The sequence below is a fragment of the Gymnoscopelus microlampas genome (assembly GCF_963454915.1).
Source record: "Gymnoscopelus microlampas genome assembly, chromosome: 13".
Classification (NCBI taxonomy): domain Eukaryota; kingdom Metazoa; phylum Chordata; class Actinopteri; order Myctophiformes; family Myctophidae; genus Gymnoscopelus; species Gymnoscopelus microlampas.
Genome location: NC_139950.1, coordinates 28,081,810 through 28,104,407, shown reverse-complemented (window position 1 = coordinate 28,104,407; position 22,598 = coordinate 28,081,810). Strand labels below are relative to the sequence as shown.

At 40.5% G+C, this 22,598-nt stretch overlaps 2 protein-coding genes across 2 annotated transcripts; one reads left to right on the top strand and one right to left on the bottom strand.

The window, feature by feature from the left end:
- Positions 1 to 4,378: 4,378 nt before the first annotated feature.
- Positions 4,379 to 15,900, bottom strand: LOC311059038 (kelch-like protein 23). The gene is made up of 13 exons (XM_084076614.1): positions 15,680 to 15,900; positions 14,173 to 14,286; positions 13,598 to 13,831; positions 13,335 to 13,469; positions 13,046 to 13,237; positions 12,644 to 12,787; positions 12,072 to 12,240; positions 10,779 to 10,913; positions 8,942 to 9,067; positions 7,204 to 7,386; positions 5,779 to 5,931; positions 5,283 to 5,466; positions 4,379 to 5,191 (listed from the first exon to the last, which is right to left on the bottom strand). The coding sequence occupies exons 2-13, from the start codon at positions 14,251 to 14,253 to the stop codon at positions 4,918 to 4,920; spliced, it is 2,010 nt and encodes a 669-aa protein (XP_083932740.1). The 5' UTR covers positions 14,254 to 14,286; positions 15,680 to 15,900; the 3' UTR covers positions 4,379 to 4,917.
- A 2,224-nt stretch (positions 15,901 to 18,124) lies between these two features.
- ppp1r1c (protein phosphatase 1, regulatory (inhibitor) subunit 1C) lies at positions 18,125 to 22,192 on the top strand (the record flags this gene model as incomplete). Its single annotated transcript, XM_084075583.1, has 5 exons — positions 18,125 to 18,205; positions 18,895 to 18,955; positions 19,761 to 19,798; positions 20,149 to 20,203; positions 22,056 to 22,192. 5 exons carry the CDS (start codon positions 18,125 to 18,127, stop codon positions 22,106 to 22,108), a joined length of 288 nt encoding a protein of 95 aa, XP_083931709.1. The 3' UTR covers positions 22,109 to 22,192.
- Between the last annotated feature and the right edge of the window lie 406 nt (positions 22,193 to 22,598).

Genomic DNA, 22,598 nt, shown 5'->3' with positions numbered 1-22,598 from the left:
AACAATTATAGACAAATAATCATACATTGATGATGATAATGAAGTGCACATTAGCATTCACACTGATTTACATGTCAACCTTAAAGTCACATCAGACAACAATGAGCAAACGTGTGTGTGTGTGTGTGTGTGTGTGTGTGTGTGTGTGTGTGTGTGTGTGTGTGTGTGTGTGTGTGTGTGTGTGTGTGTGTGTGTGTGTGTGTGTGTGTGTGTGTGTGTGTGTGCGTGCGTGCGTGCGTGCGTGCGAGTGAGAGAGATTACTTAAAAAGAATTGTAACAGGCAGATTTGGAAAAAGTTTGGGTGGAGTTCTTGACAACAGCTGCGCCGACCAACTTCCCACCCGCAGTCTGACTTGCTGTATGTCAGAAAAAACATACATTGAAGGATCAGAGGCCATGATCTGATCATAGCATCCTTGTGTATTGCTGTATTCCTGCTACATCTTGGCTCAATAGCCTCTCTGCAGGCCTCCCTCCATGCACCTCCAGGGGGGGTCCATGTCCTATACCAGCGGTGTCAAAGTGGCGGCCCGCAGGCGTTTTGCGTGAGAGTTCAAATATAAATGCCAACACAATGAGCAGGGCACAGTGGGGAATTGAATCCCATCCCAGTAAACCAGGAGCTCCATGCCTGTGCCTTCATTTTGTGTTGGATTTTTTTTCTTTTTTTCGCAAACGCAAAACCCCTAGAAAAAAAAACATGGTTCCTACCTTGAACGCCAATCTTCACTGCAGAGAAGCAATTCTTAACTGAATAGAGTTCCTTCCTACCTTATGTCTTCTTCACGTGACTTTTCTTCTTTGACTTTATATCCTGAAAAGACAGAAAAAAAGAGTTCAGTTATTCATGGTCACATATAGGAAAAATGTATGGGCCCTTTTGGATGTAGCTTTGTCAGCCCCACCCACACTTCTAATTACCCCCCAAATGTAACCAAATGGACCCTTACCGGTCTAACTCTGAGAGTGTACAAATTGTAACCAAATGGACCCTTACCGGCAGTGGTGGAAAAAGTACTATTTGTTTTACTTAAGTAAAAGCATCAATACTGCAATGTGAAACTACTCTGTTACAAGTAAAAGTCTGGAATTCAAAATAGTCTTGAGTAAAAGTACAAAAGTATTGGTAGCGAAATGTACTTAAAGTACCACTAAAGTACTCACTATGCAAAATGTCCCATTTCACAAGGTTTCAAATATGTAAAATGTCTAAAAAAATCTTTTGATCTACAAGCTCTACACACATGTCAAAGTTGTACTTAAGTAGATAAGAGTAAATGTACTTAGTTACTTTACACCACTGTCTAGTTGTGTAGGCCTACATGACTGATTGATGTACTTTATTTAGTAAGACATGAGAATAACAGTACATGGAAGTACAAATTCACAATACAAGGTCTACTAAACTGGAAGACTCATTAAGCACTGAGCTTTTTAAGATGAGATCCCCATGCACACAAATCAGGATGACATATAAGAGACAGACAGATATACACACTACTATACAGAATGTCATACAATCAGTTTACAGGTTACTGGTATGAAGAGTGAAAAATATGTACAAGAGAAGAAAGAGAAAGGGGGGGGGGGGGTAGGGGGGTAGGTTAAGACTTGGACAGGGGTCATTTTAGAATTGCAGCCTCCTGAAGGTGTATCTTTGGGGCAGTTTTGAAAGTGAGTAGGGTTTTACACTCCTTTACTCCTTTTGGTAGGGCATTCCACATTTTTGATGAATAGCATGAGAACGAGTTCATTCCCTTTGTTGAGCCAAATCTGGGTTGAACATGATTTGTGGAGCTGCCTCTGGTGTTATGATCATGGACTTCATTAACATTTTGGAAGTATTTTGACAAATACAGGGGGATCCCAATGTTGTGGTGTATCTTGAAGACCAGGCCCATAGCAAGTTGCTGTACTCTGTCCTCAACCCTGCACATTTTGCTAGGATTGGATGGGTTTTGTGATTGAGTGCCCTGACAGTACAGCAAGTTGCTGTACTCTGTCCACAACCCCTGCTCATTTTGCTAGGATTGGATAGGTTTTGTGATTGAGGCCAAGAAGTAGCCTTACTAGTTTGTTTTGGGATGTTTGGAGCCTTGTTTTTAAGGCCTTGGAGGTGTTGTGATACCATGAAGTGCATGCATAATCATAATAACCTTGTATGAGGGCCCCTGCAAGAATCTTCAGAGTATTCTTACTGACAAGACGATCAATCCTATAGAAATAGCGTGTTCTTTGGTTAACCTTTTTGATCGCCTTTTCGGGGTTTTTGTTACCGGAGAGGTTTGCCTCCAAGATGGAACCCAGGTAGGTAATTTCCTCCTTTCTTGTGATAACATCATCACCCACTTTGATCGTGAAGCTCTCAGCCTTGCTAAGGTTAGGACTGGACCCAAAGAGGATGGATTCAGTTTTACCCAGGTGTAATGATAGTTTGTTGTCGGAGAGCCAGGTGCAGAGCTTGTTGAGTTCAGAGCTGAGAGTTTTCTCAACCTGCAGCCTGTTCCTGTCCGAGAGCTGTGTCATCTGCGAACAGGAACAGTTTGCAGTCGCAAGCTGAAGACATGTAATTCACACATATCAGGAACAGTAAATGTCCTAGTATACTTCCTTGCGGAACACCACAAGTCACTGGGTGCAGTTTACTTCCACCACTTGCTCCCTCCCTTCCAGGTAGGATCTCATCCAGCTCACCGACGTATCATCAAAACCTATTGCTTTGAGCTTGTCGATCATAATAGTTTGATAGAGTCGTTCAAATAGAGAAGGCATGTGTCAGTGGAGTGGTTTGTTCTGAAACCAGATTGGAATTTGTAAATTAGATTTTTCTCTGCAAGGTACTTATCGACTGTCCATAGACTATTTTTTCTATGACTTTCGAGATGGAGCTAAGAATAGAAATAGGGCGGTAATTGCCAGGGTCTAATCGGTTTCCTTTTTTGTAGAGGGGTCATCCTTGCTTTTTTGAAGTCATTAGGGACCCGTCCCTGTATGATGGAGAGGTTTATTATGTGAGTAATGATTGGAGCAATGGAGGCGGCTGAGTCTTTTAAAAATTTGGCGGGGATATTGTCGAGTCCTGTGGCTCTGTGTTGTTGAAGTGTACTCCATTTTTTAAACACCTCATCTGTTGACACAGGGGAGAGTTTAAAATCATCTTTGCGTACACCTTGTTTTTCGTAAAATGAGTCAACATACTCTTTACCATGGCACCCAGAGTGAGGGAGTAGTTTTTCAACCAGTTCTGAGGCCACGGTCGTAAAGAATATGTTGAGGATTTTACTCACTTCCCGATTTGTTGTAGTGCTGTGAGTCTCCTTGTGACAATGACATATCACATGAGTCATTGTGAAACAATTATGATTCATGGTCACACTCTATTTCAGTAATATAATTAAATTGATTAAATCTTATTGTATTTATTTGAATGCAGGGTCCTTAAAATGAGTCCATATACAAACACATGTGTTGAATTAACTGTGGAAAAACTTGAAGAACAAGGCACTGGATTAAGTAAACTTGGCTGTTAGCCTGTTACTTCACAGCTAAATTTGCATGGTAACTAATGTAGGGTTGCGTAAATTTTCTTTCGTGAAATCTTGTCATGGATAAACTTATCCAGGGTGCTCTGGCTAAACTAATCTGGCAAGAGAATTCAGCTTTCATGAAACCGATTCATCGCTAATCCTGGCTAAATTAAAAGTAAAAAAAACTATTTATGAAATATAGTCTATAATATAATTAAACATTTGACACAGAATCAAATGTTTTACGGTCATGATTCACCAGGAGCCTGGATGGCTTGGTTTCAGGCTTAGAAAATAATTTATATAAATATTTTCTTAAATCTGTATGGGAAAGATGTATGGGTTTTCTATCTGTGGCACCACAAACTAGCCGCCACTGCTATGCCCTATTCTGATGGCAGACCCCTGAATAGTGTTTGTGCCAAGTTGGTGCGGATCTAGTGTTTCCATATGAACAGTGACTGAAGTGACATCTGCAATTTGAGCTAGAGGAAAATCAGTAACTAGAAATTGTGGTCCAAAACTCTCATTCGATGGCCATAGCGCTAGTGCAATAGAGCGATATTTAAGCGGAAAAAGAGCAAATCTTCTGCAAGTGACTGACATTGTCAATGCAGGACCTGATCAGTCTGTCAGTATGAGGGAAAAGTGATATGATCAGATGAGTAATCTTTCACCATATTGTGTCTCTTCCAGGATGTCAATGACCCCATCCACAGGGCACAAGTGGTCACAAAATTAGAGTATGAGTATTAGAGTATGAAAATGGCAATTATATGGCAGGCCTTCAGTCATCAGATCTAAACCCAATTGCACACCTATAGATTTTGGCCGAACTTGTTTGACAGCGCTCTCCACCAGCATAAAATAAGTTCAATCAGTTTGTGTTTTCACAATTTTATTTTAGTATCTACAGGGTTATTTTGTACAGAGAGTTGGAATTATATACATGTTTTCTAGTATTTAGTCGCTGGAGACTTATCAGACATTGAAAAATCATCAATTCTGTGTACAATTTATATCTGGATTAGAAGAATTTGTGACTTTCAATAGAGAGTTAAACAGATGCAAGATAATGTATGAACGTTATTAAATGTTATATTAAGAATAATTCCATCATTTCTCTCTCCTGGTTTGAATAGGTCAATTGCAAACGATAAAGCCCATCTGATTTAGAATCAAAACTAATATTTATTTTATACTTGTATGTGTAATTTAGAGAAAAAGATGCGATTGTTGGAATTAAATAAACTACCTGCTAGTAGATCACGTTTCATACTTTTTCACAACTTTATAATGGATGACAATGGGCAACAAATCCAGGGAAGCATCCTCACCCATTATTCGCTCTTCTGAAATTACATGAACCAGGGAATTAAGGCAAAGCTCATTAATCGAAGAACATCATTTCCTCGTCATCATCATGATCACCACCATCATCATAATAGTCATCTTCGTAGCTTACATCATAATCATAATAATCATCATCATCCTGATTGTTATCACTGTCTTCACTGTTTTCATAATCTTCAATAACCGTGGGTGCATGATCCTTCCTCAGCCTGAGAGAGACACATCTGAGATTATAACAACCAGTGTGCATCTTCCCCACAGTTTCCCATGTGTCCGTTTCTTCACAGTACCGCTCGATCTCCACGGGAAACCTACAGGGAGAGAGAACAATAGCCATGAGAGAAATGTCTGGTATGGACAAGGCACAGTTTCCCAGGCATCCATGGAACAGCAGTGTCTTACACTTGTCTGCTGTCCATCCCTCCTAGTACGTAGATCCTTCCATTCACCGCAACCATGCTATGATGGTAGCGTTTCATTTGCATGGGGGCACACATGGTCCACTGGCTGGTCTTGGGGTTGTAGCACTCCATCGAGTTAACCGTGACCCTAGTCCTGCACTCATCCTTTAGATCATGCTGACCACCTGAAGATAAAAAAGGATTGACAGGAGTGTCTGTTAGTAGGCTTTATTATGTGCACAAACTACATTGACGTGAGTCCGTTATGGAACTAAGCAGTGGTGGAAAGTGACTAAATACATTTACTTATTCATTTCCATCCAATACTTGATTATTATTATTAATACAAAAAATAGATTAAAATGATAGATTATTATACGTAAAGCTATTCAGCAGAACAAAGTAATTAAAATCAACCCAACCTTTAAAAGCAGTAACATTTAAGTGATGAACATGTCCAATCTAATAATAGGATTGTAAAATAACAGGTATGATACCTGAAACGTAGATCTTTCCGTTCAGAGTACAGGCAGCTGGTCTAGAACGCGCAGTCTGCATAGGAGCGACTTCTGTCCATAGAGATGTTTCAGGGTTGTACTTGCCCACCTTGGACGGTTCGGGGTTTTTCGTCCAAGACTTTGGAAGGCCACCTAGGGCCCAGGAGGATACACACACGGAAAAATAGTATTCAGTATCAATGAATATGTAGTAATACCAAAGTCTTTGGGCATTTTCAGTTAACCATTATACTCAAGGTTTGATTAACCCATTTAGACCTGAGGCCGATTCTAAAAACTCCTAAATCCTGACCTAAGTTTTCTGAAAAACAAATATTTATTTTTAAAAGATTACACAAAGTGTATGTTGCTATATACTGTACACACTAGCAACAAGAACCCCAAAGGGGTTCCCGTCTTGAAAGGTATGGTTACAAATAGGGGTTCCTGCCCTAAATGGGTTAATAAAACATTATTTTCTGAACCATTTAAACTACACTTCATCATACAACAAATAGTGAAAATAGCAGATCTACAAGCTCGCAATGAGTCTCATTGCGAAAAAAAAAAACGGAACACCCTTTTTTATATTGAAAATCTTAGATTTACCCACAACAGGGACACCCTGGTAAATGTAATTTTTATGAAACCGTTAAATTGTTTAATGAAACTGAATATCGAACCGTCTTTAAAACAGGTTCCTGATTCGCGGCTTGGCCCCACACCCACTGCTCCTAATAGGGCATCGCAGTTCCCGCCCACTTCCTGGTGCCGGAAGTAAATACTCAATGCATTTTTCCCATTGACTTTTCCAAAAATATTTATATCAATTAATTTAAGCCTAGAATCAAGCTATCCAGGATCCTGGTGAATCATGATTCATGACCATAAAACGTTTGATTCTGTGAAAAAACTTTTTTGAAAACAGCAAAACAAAGGGTATTTATTAGTATATCATATCATTAAATATAAAATAAAACAAATCACAGAAGGATTCTGGATGGCTTGATTCTAGGCTTAAATTAATTGATATAAATATTTTTGGAAAAGTCAATGGGAAAAATGCATTGAGTATTTACTTCCGGCACCAGGAAGTGGGCGGAACTGCGATGCCCTATAGTTAGGATGGGTAATACAGAGGTGCAAATACACAGTGGCAAACAATACACCAAAGGAGTGGGGGGCAAATTATTATTACCAAAAGGAAATGCATTTAATTCAGTCTGACCAGAAGCAGGAATAAAATATATCCCCACCGACCATAAACATTAATGACGGTGGGGAAAGCAAAAGCAGAGGCATGTAATCCCTCCCCATTCCCCCATATCAAACCTTGATTAAGCTTAACATAAATTAATTAATGAATTCATATGAAACACAGCTACAGTAGCTGAACCTGCGGCAGGTGTACAATCAGTTCCTTACCAATACAATAGAGAAGTCCATCTAGTGTGACCACAGCAGGACCGTCATGATCGTAATACTCTTCCACACCGACAGACTCCATGAGCTGCCAGGTGTTGGTTTTGGGGTTGTAGCGATCCATTGAGTCCCTCAAATCATTATTGCCACCTATTGCAAGCACATAGCCATCTAGCATCACCAGGCCTATGGTCCATGTGGGGTAGTGCAGGAGGAAAAAACAAAACAGAAAACCTGATCATTAGAACTTGATGACCGTGGATATAATGCACTATTCATCCGGTCCTTGAGTAACAAAGGAAACAACTCTGTGGTTATTCCAAGCCCTCAGAACCGAGAGCTGGGGCCAGATAAACGAACGAGCAAAAACGGTTTCGAACAATAGGCTTGACTCACGAGCTTGCGTACAGGGTTGCGCATGGAGGTGACACTGCTATACTGTGCAGTCGAGACATAACAATGACACGGAGGAGCCCCGTAACGTCATCACCCCAAACATGTAAGGGGGGGGGGGGGGGGTGTTTACCCTTTTTTCTTCCCAATTTAGTCACTATGCCAATTGATTCCTCCCCACACACACACACATTTCTGTGTTGTATCCTACTGATTCACCTACCAGTGAGGAGCCCCACTTGGATGAGGTAGAGCCTTCGTCCTACTCCTCCCGCCCCCCATAGTTATAATATAATCTAGATATATGACAGTCAGTGACATGGCCATTGTCATGCCTATATATGGGTGTATAAGTGCTAAATCCGTGGGATAACCAGACATAATCATAAACAAACCCGACCACGGCCATGTCACTCTGACTCAGACAAACAAACCCTGTCTGTAGGCATGTCACTATGACTCAGACATAACCATAAACAAACCCGATATGCCCATATACGTATATGTCCAGAGCCACCGAGGACTCTAGGCCGGAGTGCGGTGCCCGCCGCACAGCTGTTCGGATATGTGGTTGTCCAGAACCGCAGATCCGACCTATATGGATGATATCCAGTTGTTCAGTACCGCCAATCCAAAGAATATGCCCACATATGTGCAGGCCACGCTATCAGACCAGAGCATCATGCAGGTGGTGAACTACGTCCTGGGCCAGCAGGCCATGGTGCCTGCCGGAGACAAGACGACCAAGGTCATTCAGACCATGGAGGTGGAGGTGGCTCACGTGGCAGAGGTAGAGTGAGCGGCTTGCCCCCCCACAAATGCACACCCAGCCTGATGCAAGTGTTTTTAATCGCTTGTCTGTATAAAGTGGAACGGAAATGTAAATAAGGTATGGGCATATACTAATGACATCAGGGATCTCCGTATATGTGCATAAAAGGGACGCAGGTAGACAGATACAGAGATCTTGATATGTCCATATATGGACATGCCAATATACAGAGTATGGGCATATACTAATGACATCAGGGATCTCCATATAAAGGAACACAGAGACTGGTACAACGGTTACTCTGACAAAGCCCCACACAATGACGACAAATCAGTCGGATCAACAATATTGTTGCCCATTATATTCGGTAATATGTAAATATCTGAAGTTGTCCCTTATACGCTACCTTTAACTACTAATGTCCTATTTTATACTTCAGCCGAGCTATTCAAAAAGAGACGATCTACAAGCATTTTAATTCTGAGAATTAAAAATACTAATGTGAATTTCATATAAAGATATGCCCAAAATAGGGTCACCATGGTTAAATTGGATGCCATAGAGTGCCAGTCTTACTGAAGCTGCAGCGTGGCTTATTCATGGGAGCCATCTTCGTCCATGTGTTACGGGGAACATCATAGCGCCACATCTCCGCACTGTCACCATAATTGCAATATCCTCCTGCCAAATACAGAATGGAGCCTATGGTGGAAGAAGAGCACAATTAAAATAACAAGTTATGCATTGATTGTCAAAGAAATAATTATGCTTATGTGACTTGAAATGTCATCATACTATATCTTCTTCATCTTACTAGATTATTGGGCAGTGGTGGCCTAAAGGTTAGAGGAGCGCCCTCGTTGCCGGAAGGTTGCCGGTTCGAAGCCCCGGACCGGCAGGAAAAAAAATCTGGGTGGGGAAGTGAATGTTCACCACTTCCCCAACACCACTGAAGTGCCCTAGAGCAAGGCACTGAACCCCAACTGCTTCAGTGGAGCTGCGTAGTGGCCAACAGTATAAGACTGTGGTTGTACTAGTCAGCTCCCAGGTTTTAATGTGACTGTCTGTCTGTGTGTTTCTATGTGCAGGGCGTTGCTGAAAATGAGCACTTGTGCTTAGCTACTACCCTGGGTAAATAAAGAACAAAAAAAAAAAAAAATTGGGACGGTTTACTTATTAAGCCAAGACATTCACCAAAATAGATCCAGTGTGTTGTCAGGTGGACTAAATACCAACGTCACCACTGGCTACAGTAGGTAACATTCATGTAGTAATATTTGGTTATTTAGATAGCATGTCATTTTTTTGACAGATGATAGGGTTTGACATATTCAGTACCTGGATTTCCTATTTTCTTTGAAGCGCTAGATTTTTTTCTTTGCACTTTTATTATGTGACTATACTTATGTGACTATATTACCCTGTCGTTTGTTAACTAGGTTTCATGATATTTACTCTGATTTCTCACTTGTAATTTGCTCGGGATAAAAATATCTGCTAAATGCCTACAATTGTAAATTGTACTCTACAATACACTGCTACAGATCATTTCAGAGGCAAAACATAGTAGGATCCATCACAGGTCCAAGGTTGATTGGTTCTGATTAGAGATGCCGCGATCCGATTAACAGATCGGATATCGGCCCGATATCAGCTTAAAAAAAAAAGGAGATCGGATCGCAGTGAAAATGACCAATCAGACGCTCTGATCAAAGCACTCCAGTCCAGCACTACACTTCAGCAGTTCTATTCAGCACTTCTAACCAGCACGCTGTGAAACTTTGTTGACTATGATTCTGGAGAGGTTATGTTCTCTGTTTGAGTAATATCACTTGAACAATCCTTTAACATTTAGTTTTAACATATCAGTAATAAAAAGTAAAGACACAAAAAGCACGGAGCGTGGACCGCAGTCGTGGCCGCGCACCACATGTTGTACAGGCTGACACATTGTCCGTGCAAGCAACACCACATAAATGCGCAGTGTGTCCTGAAAGACTTCATTAAAATTCTCCGTCACCGTCATCCACAAAAGTATGTTTATAAATACCTTGTGACTGTTAAGTTATATCACCAGCCGATCAAACAATACGATTTGAAACGCAAGTGACAGATTTTGGCTTAATATCAACACTCGCTTTTGCGACGCAAGCCTCTCTCTCGCAGTGGTGTAAAGTAAACGAGTACATACAGTAACCACTTCAGCCCTATATACATTTCGTCCATTTGAAAATGGCAGATCTACAAGCTCACAATGCTTGTCAACATGAGATAGACAGTATAAAGACTATAGTATTATGTGCCGTATCAGATAGGAATTAATCGGAATCGGATCTGTTTTGATGCGGCCTGATCGGAATCGGATCGCAAAAACCTTGATCGCAGCACCTCTAGTACTGATGTTACTCCTCACCTGATATCACCACAGCATGCCCGTTTACTTTCAAGGGTGTACGTCCTATGGTCTTCCATTGATTGGTCAGAGGATCAAAGCTCTCCATCTTGTGAATGTCCTTGTCAAGAGTGTCTGCTCCCACCGTCACTATCACTTCAACAAGTGAGGGAGAAGGAGCAGGTGAGCCAGAGGAGATTTAAGAGTTAAAGTGTGCTCCTCTTCGGGTTTCCAAATGCCCACAAACTTTGAAAGGCAGTCATAGCCAATTGGAATGGGATATGAAAAAGCTGACTCATACATCTTAATCATATGACCCCCGAGATAATGTGTACCGCTTTTTGAGGGTTTGACAAAATATGTAGGAGTAGCCGCAATAGTAAAAGTTTTGTTTTGAACAGAAAATGTAATCTGGCACAAACAGGGCCTAGAAATTGCGTCATGATCCAAGGAATCCAGGGGGAAAAAGATTCTACGTCGGAAAATGGGTGAAGAGGTCCTTCAATTTATATTTAAATCGCACAAAGTGTCCCTTTCCAAAAAGTACAAATCTACAACCTAAAAAAAAGAGCTGTGATATGATCCTTTGTTTGCTTGTAGATCTGTTGTTTTTGGCAAGCAACGCCATAATATATTATAATAATATGTATAATATATTGAGTTGAGTGTTTGTTGGGGGCACTACCTGAATTAGATTCAGCAGGGAAAACACACATTAATATCCTTTGAAACACTTGAAAATCCAAAGAGAAATCTTCATATTTTGCTAAAACTGTTTGGCGCTTGAAGGGGGTGGATTTTGGGGCTCTATCAAAAAAATAAAAAGCGTAAATGGGGGATGAAAAAACTTGCCGAACTTTTAATTAGAAAGCATTGAACTCGCATGGCTATCGATTTTGCAAAGTTTATAGCTTAAAATGTTGTAATATAATTAGCCTAGTAGGCCATTATATGTAGGCTAGGCCTATCGTTATTATTCATAAGTATTAGAAGCCACGTCATGACGTGGCTCCTACAGCCCGATTGAAAGTCAGCCTCTGGACAGCTAGAGGACTTGCAGCCCAATAGCCTACCAGGCAGTCCATGTAAAATATGTTTGTAGCCTAAAAGAAGGCCAAAAAGTAGAATATGTCCAATAATATGAGTCTCACTTGACTGAGTAGCGCCACCTATTGCTCATTTCATGAACTATTTCCCAAGAATCGCATTTTAGTGGATGGACCCAACAGGACTGGAAAAACAATCCACAGATTCCTCGTCGCCCACATCATCATCACATTATCAGCTGCAACATGCATGTGTGAGACAGGGTACCTGTGGGTCTGCGTGAGCCTGCCGTGTTATAGTAGGGCACAAGATCCCGGTCCGTGGCCTCAGAGATGAACCTCTGGCAGCCCTGGCATCCTTTCACCGCATTCAGAGACTCAATCACAGTGGGTAGGTAGGAGGGACTGATAAGAGGCGGCCGGATATGCTCTAGAACCTTAAAGAACCCGCAGAACATTCATTATTTACTAGTCCAGCTGAAATTGGTTGAACAACATTATATAAATCATCATGCATAGAACCAGCAAGTACCATAACAGACTAGAGTATACAGTAGATGCCAAGCATGAATTGGACAGCAGGCGCTGTTCTGGCAACTACCGTGCTTATAATATTTAATCATTATAATTTGGTCTGCACTCATTTCCGGTATGTCACTGTACATTTGCATATACAGTGAAATATGACATCAATTTGCATTTAACCCACTCTACGTGTCTGAAGCAGTGAGCGCTACGGGGGCAGTTAGGGTTTAAGTGTCTTGCTCTAGAACTCCCCAGATGTATCGGTAGAAGAAGACCTCTGATCATCTGGCAAGGTGAGACTAAGAACTGACTGACCTTGTCAAAGCTCTGCCGACGGGTAGGACACTGGTTTAACCACAACATGACAGCCTCAAACACAATGTCCTCCTTGGGCACATTTAGATGGTCACTGGCAAGAATGTCCGTCAGTCTTTCCACAGAGAGAGACAGGAACTCGTCCTATTGGTAGGGGGAAAACATACACTATATTAGCTGATAGATGTTCCCATATTGTACTTAATAACTAAAGTAACCTTTTCCCCTCTGAAGTTCTCACTGGTAGATTGTTTGCTTAGTGAAATATACAATATATTGTAGATCCAATCACTGAGCAATGACACCAATGCAGGTGGTGACAGGTTGAGTAATACAGTAATAAAACAAAGTAAAGAGAAAAAAAAGCCAACAACAGACTAACAACTTAAATCAATCACTGACCTGCTGGTAGATGACACCGAAGTCTTCCAGAATGTAATCCAGGCTGCGTTTCTCCAACTTTTTAAAGGAGTGCGCCTCGGCAAAGCAATACATCTCTACACAGTTATTTAGATCTATGTGACGCCCCATGTAGCCACAACAGGCATCTCGAACAGCCGTGACCTCCAACATGTTTGATGCTGCTAGTAGGGCCTAGAGACGAAATAAACAAAATATCTTTAATAAGCAACAACGTTATGTAGGACAAACATGGAGACAATGAATAAGGTTTATGGTGATAATACATTACCTGCACATTTTCCGTGGAGATGGACACCTTTGAAGTGTAGGCATAATTCACCAACATGCCAATCATCTGAGGTTCCACCCCACTGATGGTCACCCTTTCCTGTGTAGACTCCATCATGCCAGCTGTAAACATTGCCTGTGCAGGTTGAAAAGGTGAAATGGTTGGCCTGGTGTGTTCATGGATAAGGCCTTTTGTTTGGTTCATGTCAAAGCCAAGACAAAATAGAATGTACTAACAGCAGGTCAATAAATGTGTGCAGTTACCTCAAAGTAAGGGCTGAAGGAGGCCAGTACATAACGATGGCAGGGGAACTCCTGCCCCCCACAGCATAGGATCACATCACACAAGGCACTGTTGAGACGCAGCCTGTTTAGGCCCTCTAAGACCTTGTTTGGATGGTTGGAATCCACAAACATCTCAATCTCCAGTGAAGATAGCGGTACACTGGTGACGTCCTCCTGAAGTGCAACGGCCATGTCTCCCTTTTCCAGACCAGCCTATATTAAAGCAGGAGGGGATGTAATAAATGGCTGCTCACATAGTAATTGCCCAAACGCCCTCGATATGCCCCTTGCCCTTCCAGTCAGCACAAACCAGTCCAACCAAACAGTCCCAAACCCTCCTAATTTGTCTCATAAAATGTAGCCAAAGGAGGTGGTTACACTGAGATGCGTAACTACAGGCACAGGCGCTGCCTTGAAAAGCAGACAAACATACAGACATCCAGTGTGTATTCTGTACTGGATGCGTCGACAGTCAACACAGCAGTTTGCACACAATGCAGTCCACCAACAGCTGTTTGAACATCAAAGGCACGTACAGACACACACTCACTCACATGGTAAGTGTCCAGTTTATTTTCCTCTGCAGCCTTTTGTGATTCACTCTCACAGGCAACAGCCTTGATGTTCTCAGCCATGGAGGAGGTGAGGTATGGCGGAGTGGGTCGTGTCTGCAGAGAACAAACATTACTGTTACAGTACATCTGAGATACAGTAAATCCTTGGTGTTCATTTAACTGAGCGACTAAAAACCTTGATAATAATAGCTTGAATTTATATAGCGCCTTTCTTGAACCCAAGGACAAGCCTTTCTCTGGGTTGCTTTGACAAATGAACATGGAGATGTTCAAATGTGCATAATTTTTTTTAAAGAAAATTGTAATGGTCAAAAATAGCATATACAAGCTCACAACACTTCACAGTGCGTTGTGAGCTTGTAGATCTGCTATTTGTGCATGGCATTGTTGTTCAACTAAGTATACTAACTAAGCTGTTAATTGATTTGTTGATATATTTTTACGTGCTTCTCAAAGCTCAACTATATAGTAAATAATCAATAGTTGCAGACCTAAAATGGACTAAAGCAGGCATTTAGTCTTGGTTCTAAATGTGTGCCTGGTCTGCATTAGCCTCGTCTACATTTGCCTTTGTACCACATCACCCATCACTCCGTCCAGGCAAAACACAACCCAGTTATTCTTCCTTTACTTAATATTTGTTTTACTTAATATCTTACAGCGTTGGATCAAGACTGCCATATATCATAGATGCATTTTATTTAGTCTGGCTTTTACTTTCGTATCTCTAGGTATGCAAATGTCAGTAGTCTTGATTCAAGGCTAACTCGATCCTAGCCATGGATCACACGACGGTCGACCGTCATGGATGAACTTCAACCAGGCCTTTGCACTTTCTCCCTTTTTGGTCCGTACATCTACATAAACGTTCAGATTTTAAATATAAAGTACTTACCCCCATGGCCACGGATGGTACAGTTATGTTCGGGCCCTCAGAAGTACCCGCATCTTCCGTATTGTTCAATGAAAAGCATTTTAATCCAATCTGCGGCCATTTTCTCATAGAGTTATATTGTATCATGGTGCAATACACCTCCCAACCGATAGGGTCGCGTAGTTGAAAGCATATGGAGAAAATACGGAGAAAATGGCCACCGATCGGATTAAAATGCTTTTTATTCAACAATACGGGTACTTCTGATGGCCCGTACATAATTCTAGCATCCGTGGCCATGTGGTAAGCACTTTATATTTGAAATCTGAACGCTTATTATATGTACGGGCCAAAAAGGGAGAAAGTGCAAACACCAGGTTGAAGTTCATACATGACATGTCATGCATCAGGGCTATCTTGATCGCATCTTGAGCCAAGGCTAGCTCTCTTTATAGCATGCTTCTGTCAGCCTCAAACCAACGTAGAACTGTTAATAATACAATTAAACATACGCGCACAATACAAATATAAATGGTCGAAAAATAACGTCAATGTATTGTGCAACAAACTAATGTAATAAACAAAAAGAAAACACAACTCAAATAAACATACCTCGCCGGCTGCATACAAATCAGGAAAGGGAATGAGTCCAACCAAGTGTCCAGAGACGACACACAAATTCCAAAGAAATTAGAGCGTCAACAAATGCTTGTAAAATAAACAAAGCAATGTTGTCTTTTACACGTTTCTAACGTATAAAATAAACAGTACAATATTGTCTTTTCAACGTTTCTAACTTACAGCAAACAAATAACCCTTCCCACCGCTTCTCAAATTGAAAGAGAGGAAGTGTGTAACCACTTAATGTGTCCGAATACCAATCAGAGTCTTCCTGACAAAATACTATATAAGCAGTTCCGGGCAGAAACGTACTTGATTGATTGATTGATTGATTGATTGATTGATAAAATACCCTATATATTACAGTCTAGTATGGATAAGACAGACAGGCAAAACATTCTAAACGCCTTCTAAAAGAAAATCGTTGCTTTACCATGGTGACCTCGGCCCTTCCACACCACAAGAGGGCAGTGATTCTATTAATACAGAGGCGTTTTATTGTGGCATGCCCATTTAAGCTTTCCAGCTAGCCCAACCTCCTTATAGTTATATCTATTATTAAAAGAAGATTCATATATACATTGAATGGTTAATTAGAACACATACATACAGTGACCAACAAAGTTTCAAGATCACTATAGGTATCATCAGAAGAATTAGGGCTTGGTTCATCAGGCTTGCCTCTTAACCCTTTATTACAGTTTAATTTATCCATATCTCATTTACTGCAATATTGTCTGGGCAAGCACATATCCATCTAAATTACATAAATTACTCAAAATAAAGTTGTAAGAAACTCATCTATGCATTTGGCTCCATCTGCTCCTTTGATTAAAAAAGTAAATGCATTGTCTATCTATGACATTAACACAGTCCAGTCCTGTTCTTTCATCTATAAATGCTTTACCTTTCAAATGCTTCCTACACCTTTCAAAGAATTGTTTATGACCAACTCGCAAGTTCATGATAATACTAGACAATAGACAATCCGACAATCTCCATCCTCCCTTCAGCCATAGCCTACCACAGTTCTCCATTAAAGACAGAGGGTCTTTAATCTGGAATACTTATTGCCAACTCCTCATCTTGACTCAGTAACTTTAAACATAGATTGAGGGCCAGCTTGATGAATCAAGCCTCTCCACTTGCTTCTACCATATAATAAGCCCTGTCTTTTAATAATGTTACCTTTGTACCGTTTTTATTGTGCAAACTAAAAAAAACTAAAACTAAAAACTGAAAGATGCTAGGAATCTCTATTACAGCTATGTGACTTTTAATTACGTATCATTTTGTTCCTTTTTTGGTTTGTGTAGCTAGCTATTTGTGTAGGCTATAGCCTCATTCCCAGGCTTACTCTAGGCTACATATTTCCCTGTTTGTTTGAATGTCTTATTCTCAGCCCAAGTGAACTTTGTTATGCCACCACAAGGCTCAATTTTAGGCCTTGTATTTGTATCACTCTATTAACCTTGACTAAAACAATAGGCTAATTCCTTTCACTGATATGCAGCTGTATCTTCACATCAAACCCCTTGATTCTCATAGCATAGTCTCTCTCTGTAACTGTCTGAATATAATTAAACTAGAGGTTTGGGCCGCTTCGTGGCCCTATCCTCTAGTCCCAACCTCCCAACCTCACGACTCACCTGCTGTCAAATAGAAAGCCTTTCATGAGGTCAAAAGAGGTCAAACGTCCTGTATCTGGTTGCTATGGCAACCTGCCAGATCAGGCTGAGGGTCTGATAGGCAAATCAGAAAATCAATTAAGCCGAGAGTCTGATCACTGATCGAGGTGGGGTAAGATGCCTAAATAATAGCCAGAGCTCTGATCAACAGTCTGTGACAGGTCTTGGAGGCATGTGGAGGGATCCTGTGCTTGCGAATCCCGGACGAACTTCGGAGCTTTTGTCAATTTTAGTTGTAATAATATAATAATATAATAATATATATATATATATATATATATATATATATATATATATATATATATATATATATATATATATGCACGCACGCACACACGCACGCACGCACGCACGCACGAACGCACGCACACACACACCTCTCTCTCTCTCTCTCTCTCTCTCTCTCTCTCTCTCTATCTCTCGCTCTCTCTCTATCTCTCTCTCTCTTTATCTTGCTCTTGCACTCTATACACAATTTCCCTCTCCAAGTCAATCAATTAGTGTTAATGGAGCCTGCCAGGCCAGAGAACACAACCCTCTTCTCCCACCCTCTCCTCCCTCCCATTCCTTCTCTCTCTCTCTCTCTCTCTCTCTCTCTCTCTCTCTCTCTCTCTCTCTCTCTCTCTCTCTCTCATATATCCCTTCCTCTTATCCCTCTAACTCTCCCTCCCTTCCCACACCCCGTTCCCCTGTTTCCTCTCTCTCTCTCTCTTGTCGACTGTCTTTCTGTATCTTTCAGTCAGAAATAATGGAGCCCGGCAGCCCCAAGAAGATCCAGTTCGACGTTCCTCTGCTACAGGGACAGCTGGACCCACAAGCTGCAGAACATGTGAGTGAGTGAGCCTGAGAGAATATGCATGAGGGAGCTAGAGAGTGAGAAAGGAAAATAGTTGTAGCGTTCTTGTGTGTTTGTATTTTGAATAGGGCGAATGTTTATTATCATCGTGTCTGTCTGTCTGTCTGTCTGTCTGTCTGTCTGTCTGTCTGTCTCTGTGTGTGTGTGTGTGTGTGTGTGTGTGTGTGTGTGTGTGTGTGTGTGTGTGTGTGTGTGTGTGTGTGTGTGTGTGTGTGTGTGTGTGTGTGTGTGTGTGTGTGTGTGTGTGTGTGTGTGTGTGTGTGTGTGTGTGTGACACAGAGAGAGATCGAGAATGTTTTCATGTGAATGTGATTTCACATAATAAGACTAATGATATTGTGATATCTTCTGGTAGAGCGTGTCATATTTAATGCATTAATGTAAAAATGTACTTTGATTTTCAAACTAATTTATTGTCATTTGTTGTCAGTAACATGTCAGCAACATGGTCATATGACAAAGCATAAATTAGTTCTAAAAGTGTATGTTTTCATCTTCTGTGTGTGTGTGTGTGTGTGTGTGTGTGTGTGTGTGTGTGTGTGTGTGTGTGTGTGTGTGTGTGTGTGTGTGTGTGTGTGTGTGTGTGTGTGTGTCTCTCTCTCTCTCTCTCTCTCTCTCTCTCTCTCTCTCTCTCTCTCTCTCTCTCTCTCTCTCTCTCTCAGATTCGTCGTAGAAGACCAACACCTGCCACACTGCAGATCTATGGACAACAAAGTGGAACAGGTAGGGCACACAGTCAGACAGATTGACAGAGAGAGGCAGTTGTAATGGAATCTTTATTAGATTTCTGCTGGAGCTGTCGGTAACAGGTCTCAGTGCTCCTACTGGATTGATGGAAACTTAACTGTGTGTGTGTATGCGTGCGTGCATGTGCATTTTTATGCGTGTGTGTGCGTGTGTGTGCGTGCGTGCGCGCGTGCATGCGTGTGTTTTATCATCTGAGCCAATTTTCAGCTCTTATTAGTCCTTCCACAGGAACTGAATAGTAATAAAATTGTCCTGGCTGGTCCACCTTATGACCTCAGCCACTGCCTCCAATGACTCAGGAGGTAGAGTGGTTGTCTGGGAACTAGATGGTTCCTGGTTTGAATCCCACTCCTCATGTCAAAAGACACTGAATCCCTGCCTGAAAGGCTGGTGCTTTGCATGGCTGTTTAGCTAAAGTGCTTTGGAAGAAGGTGCTACTAGCAGGCCATTTACCAATATAATTGAGGGACTGATGTTTGTGTTTTGTACATAAGCCCATGTTTATAATAGGAATATAATTTCAAAGTGGGTCTGGGGATCTAGTATAATTTGATTTTCAATTTGAATTGACATTTACAACAGCAGAGTTATTCTGAAATCTGACTTTAGTAGAGACAAACAAATGTAAATGTTTTGAATTGCATATAATCCAGCACTGATATTCTGAACAGCTGTCTTCTTGTCTGCACAGTTTTATTTCAATATTGTATTGAAAGATCTAAGTTAACTAACTAACCATGGTACATTGCCTTAACTTCTGCTTCTGCATCTCACCTCTCAGCAGATGGAGACCAGCACATTGCCAGTGACATGACACAGGTCTGCACAGACTAACGTTTTGCATGTTTGCACATTACTTGTGCAAGTTGTACAATATATTTTTTGATTATTGAATCTTTGAATTCTGATTCTTATAATTCATCAATATACGTACATGTCTGACCTTTAATTATTTTACAGAACCACTTTTTTCCCCATTACTGAACACATACATTTGAACACATATCGTTTCCTCCATATTTACACAGTAGATCTGTTCAGGGATCAGATTATGATTATTAGTAGACAGTAGTAGGCTACAGTAGATCTGACCAGGGATCTGAATTAGCATAGAGTTAGAATGTGATTTACTGCACCTGTGTGAAGCTCAAATGTGTTCTGTTCTCCAGGTTCTCGGAGTCTCTCAGAGGAAGCAGAGCACCTACACTCCACCCATTATGGATGGTAATTTACTCTTTGCACCTGCAACAGCAACAAAGATCTGTTAGGGTACAGTGAGTGAATATAGGTGTGGCTTTAAAGATACTGGGTTCAATACCCATAATAGGGTCATTCCACAAAAAGAAGGGATATCCAACCTATCATGAAATGCAATGGTCCAGCTCAGGCTTTTAAGTTTATAATGATAAACTATTTTCCATATTGTCTAATTAATTGTTATTTATTTAAGCTCATTACTTGGAATTCAGTCAAGTCTGTTATGGATATACTGCTTTGTACCTTTAATATTAATATACAGTACTATGTAATCAAAAACTTTTTAAAAGGCATACTATACTACTGATCAGAGCCCCACTTGACTTCCATTATGAAATTGATTAATAGGCCTACTATGTTTTGACTGGAAGAAAATGAGCAGTGAAATAATGGATATACAATAACGAGTGCTTTACATACATCTGAAGATTATATAGAATATAATAAAATCAGTAACAAGAATAAAAACACACTGACATTAATATAAAATATGAAGTGCAGTGAGAAAAAGTTCTCAATGTATATAGGCCTTTTGGCAGGTGCAGCAGAGAGAAAAAGAATAAAAATAAATAAATACACGATAGATAAATAAATACATATAAACTCCATGCAACACTGCACTGCATCCCAACACTTTAATTATGTCATTTTTATCCTTTCTATCATCGTCAGAACAAATTGTTCTGATGAAAATTTAAACAACTGAAAGGATTGAAAGGAAGTCCATTGCCAAACCAGTGCTCGGTCAGAGGGTAGATCATAGATCAGTCAAAGGATATACTGCATGTGTTCATCTGGCATTCTATCGCTGTGAAAAATAATAGATTTAACTGCTATCCGTTGCAAAATGGAATCATCTACATACAGTAGAGGAGATATGGGGACACTTTATTTGTCATATTTTATGTCTCAGTCCATTTACAGAGAAATCAATTAAAAAGAATAATGCGTGTTGACAGATTTTACAAACCGCTGGTAATGGCTAATCCAATATCTGAGTCACTCGAGATGATCGCGGCAATGCCATGTTGGGGTCGAGATGTCATACACATGGCGATATGAGCTGTGATTGGTCTACTTTTGTGGGGACAGTATACAGTACACTAAGTCATATTGTAAATAAAAATAATAATAGAGTATGATTTTTCAGTTGTTTTTGTACATTTTGTGAAGACATTCTGCTGTACTATAGTAAGGGAACCCTGATGAGGCTAGAAAGAGCTGTAGTTCTATCATATCAATCAGCCTAGCACAAAAAGAAAGTGAGGTCAGGGTTCATGAGAGCTTTACATTTTTGTCTGTGTATGTGTATGTGAGTGTGTGACTGTACTGTACATCTGTGTGATTGAGAATGTCTGCGTGTAAATGGGTTTGTGTGTGGCTGAGTGAATGAGTGAGTGAGTGAGTGAGTGAGTGAGTGAGTGAGTGAGTGTACTACTTAGTTCCGGGAAGCGGAGACAGTAAAAGCCTCTAACTGTCTTATTGATTCAGTCTGAGTGCTGTGCATGTTGGTTCACTGTGTGTGTGTGTGTGTGTGTGTGTGTGTGTGTGCGCATCCAGATCTGACCTTCTAATTATCTTAAAATTGTGTAAGAATTTTACAGTAATGGACTCACCACACTTTTGCATTTCTGTTGATTATATGATCTATAAGGAGAATGAATTTGATTAATGAACTATTTATGAAGCTGTAACACGAAATTCCATTTGGTCAAGAGAGAAATACATTTGAAATTATATTTAAAGATTAAATATGCAAAAATCTAAATGGCCATAAAACAAGCACGAAATGGTTCTGTTTTCCCTTTCTCTCATTTAGACTTATGTGACCACAAAGAGGATGTGTCAAGCCCAGAATCGGTGTCCCGATAGTCGTCTTTGCTCTCTTCATAGCCACCTACAGTACTTTCTACTTGTTTCTGTCCCTCTCTTCTCTTTCCATTCATTCATGCCACGATACTGCTTCATTTTGTGTATCAAAATAATTTCATTTTAATGGAGTTAACATTTAAGTTATTATTGCAGAAGGTGATGAACTTGTTAAAGAGATGTTTGTGAATAAAGTTATAATATATTTACAAAAATGATGTCCACGTGCAGTGTATTGTTTTTGTACACAAAACCCGCTGACTGTGGATTCTGTCACCTCCTCAGAGGTTTATTTATGTAATTACTTCAGGCTTCTGAATACACATTTTATATTTCTCTCAGTTTTAAGCATTCCATAGATTTCCATTAATTACATGCACAGAAAGACTATGATTCATGTGGCATCACACACTCTCAACTAGGATTCATTCAGAGAGTATTGACATTAAAGAAATAGCAATACAAAAGCCATGGCTAAAAAGTGAACGATAAA

Coding starts and splice junctions, on each gene's coding strand:
- LOC311059038 (XM_084076614.1), bottom strand. CDS start 14,253: ATGGCTGAGAACATCAAGGCTGTTGCCTGTGAGAGTGAATCACAAAAG. Junction 13,470..13,597: donor CCTTCAGCCCTTACTTTGAG/GTAACTGCACAC, acceptor CAACCTGCACAG/GCAATGTTTACAGCTGGCAT. Junction 5,932..7,203: donor TGGACTTCTCTATTGTATTG/GTAAGGAACTGA, acceptor CCTGGGCCCTAG/GTGGCCTTCCAAAGTCTTGG.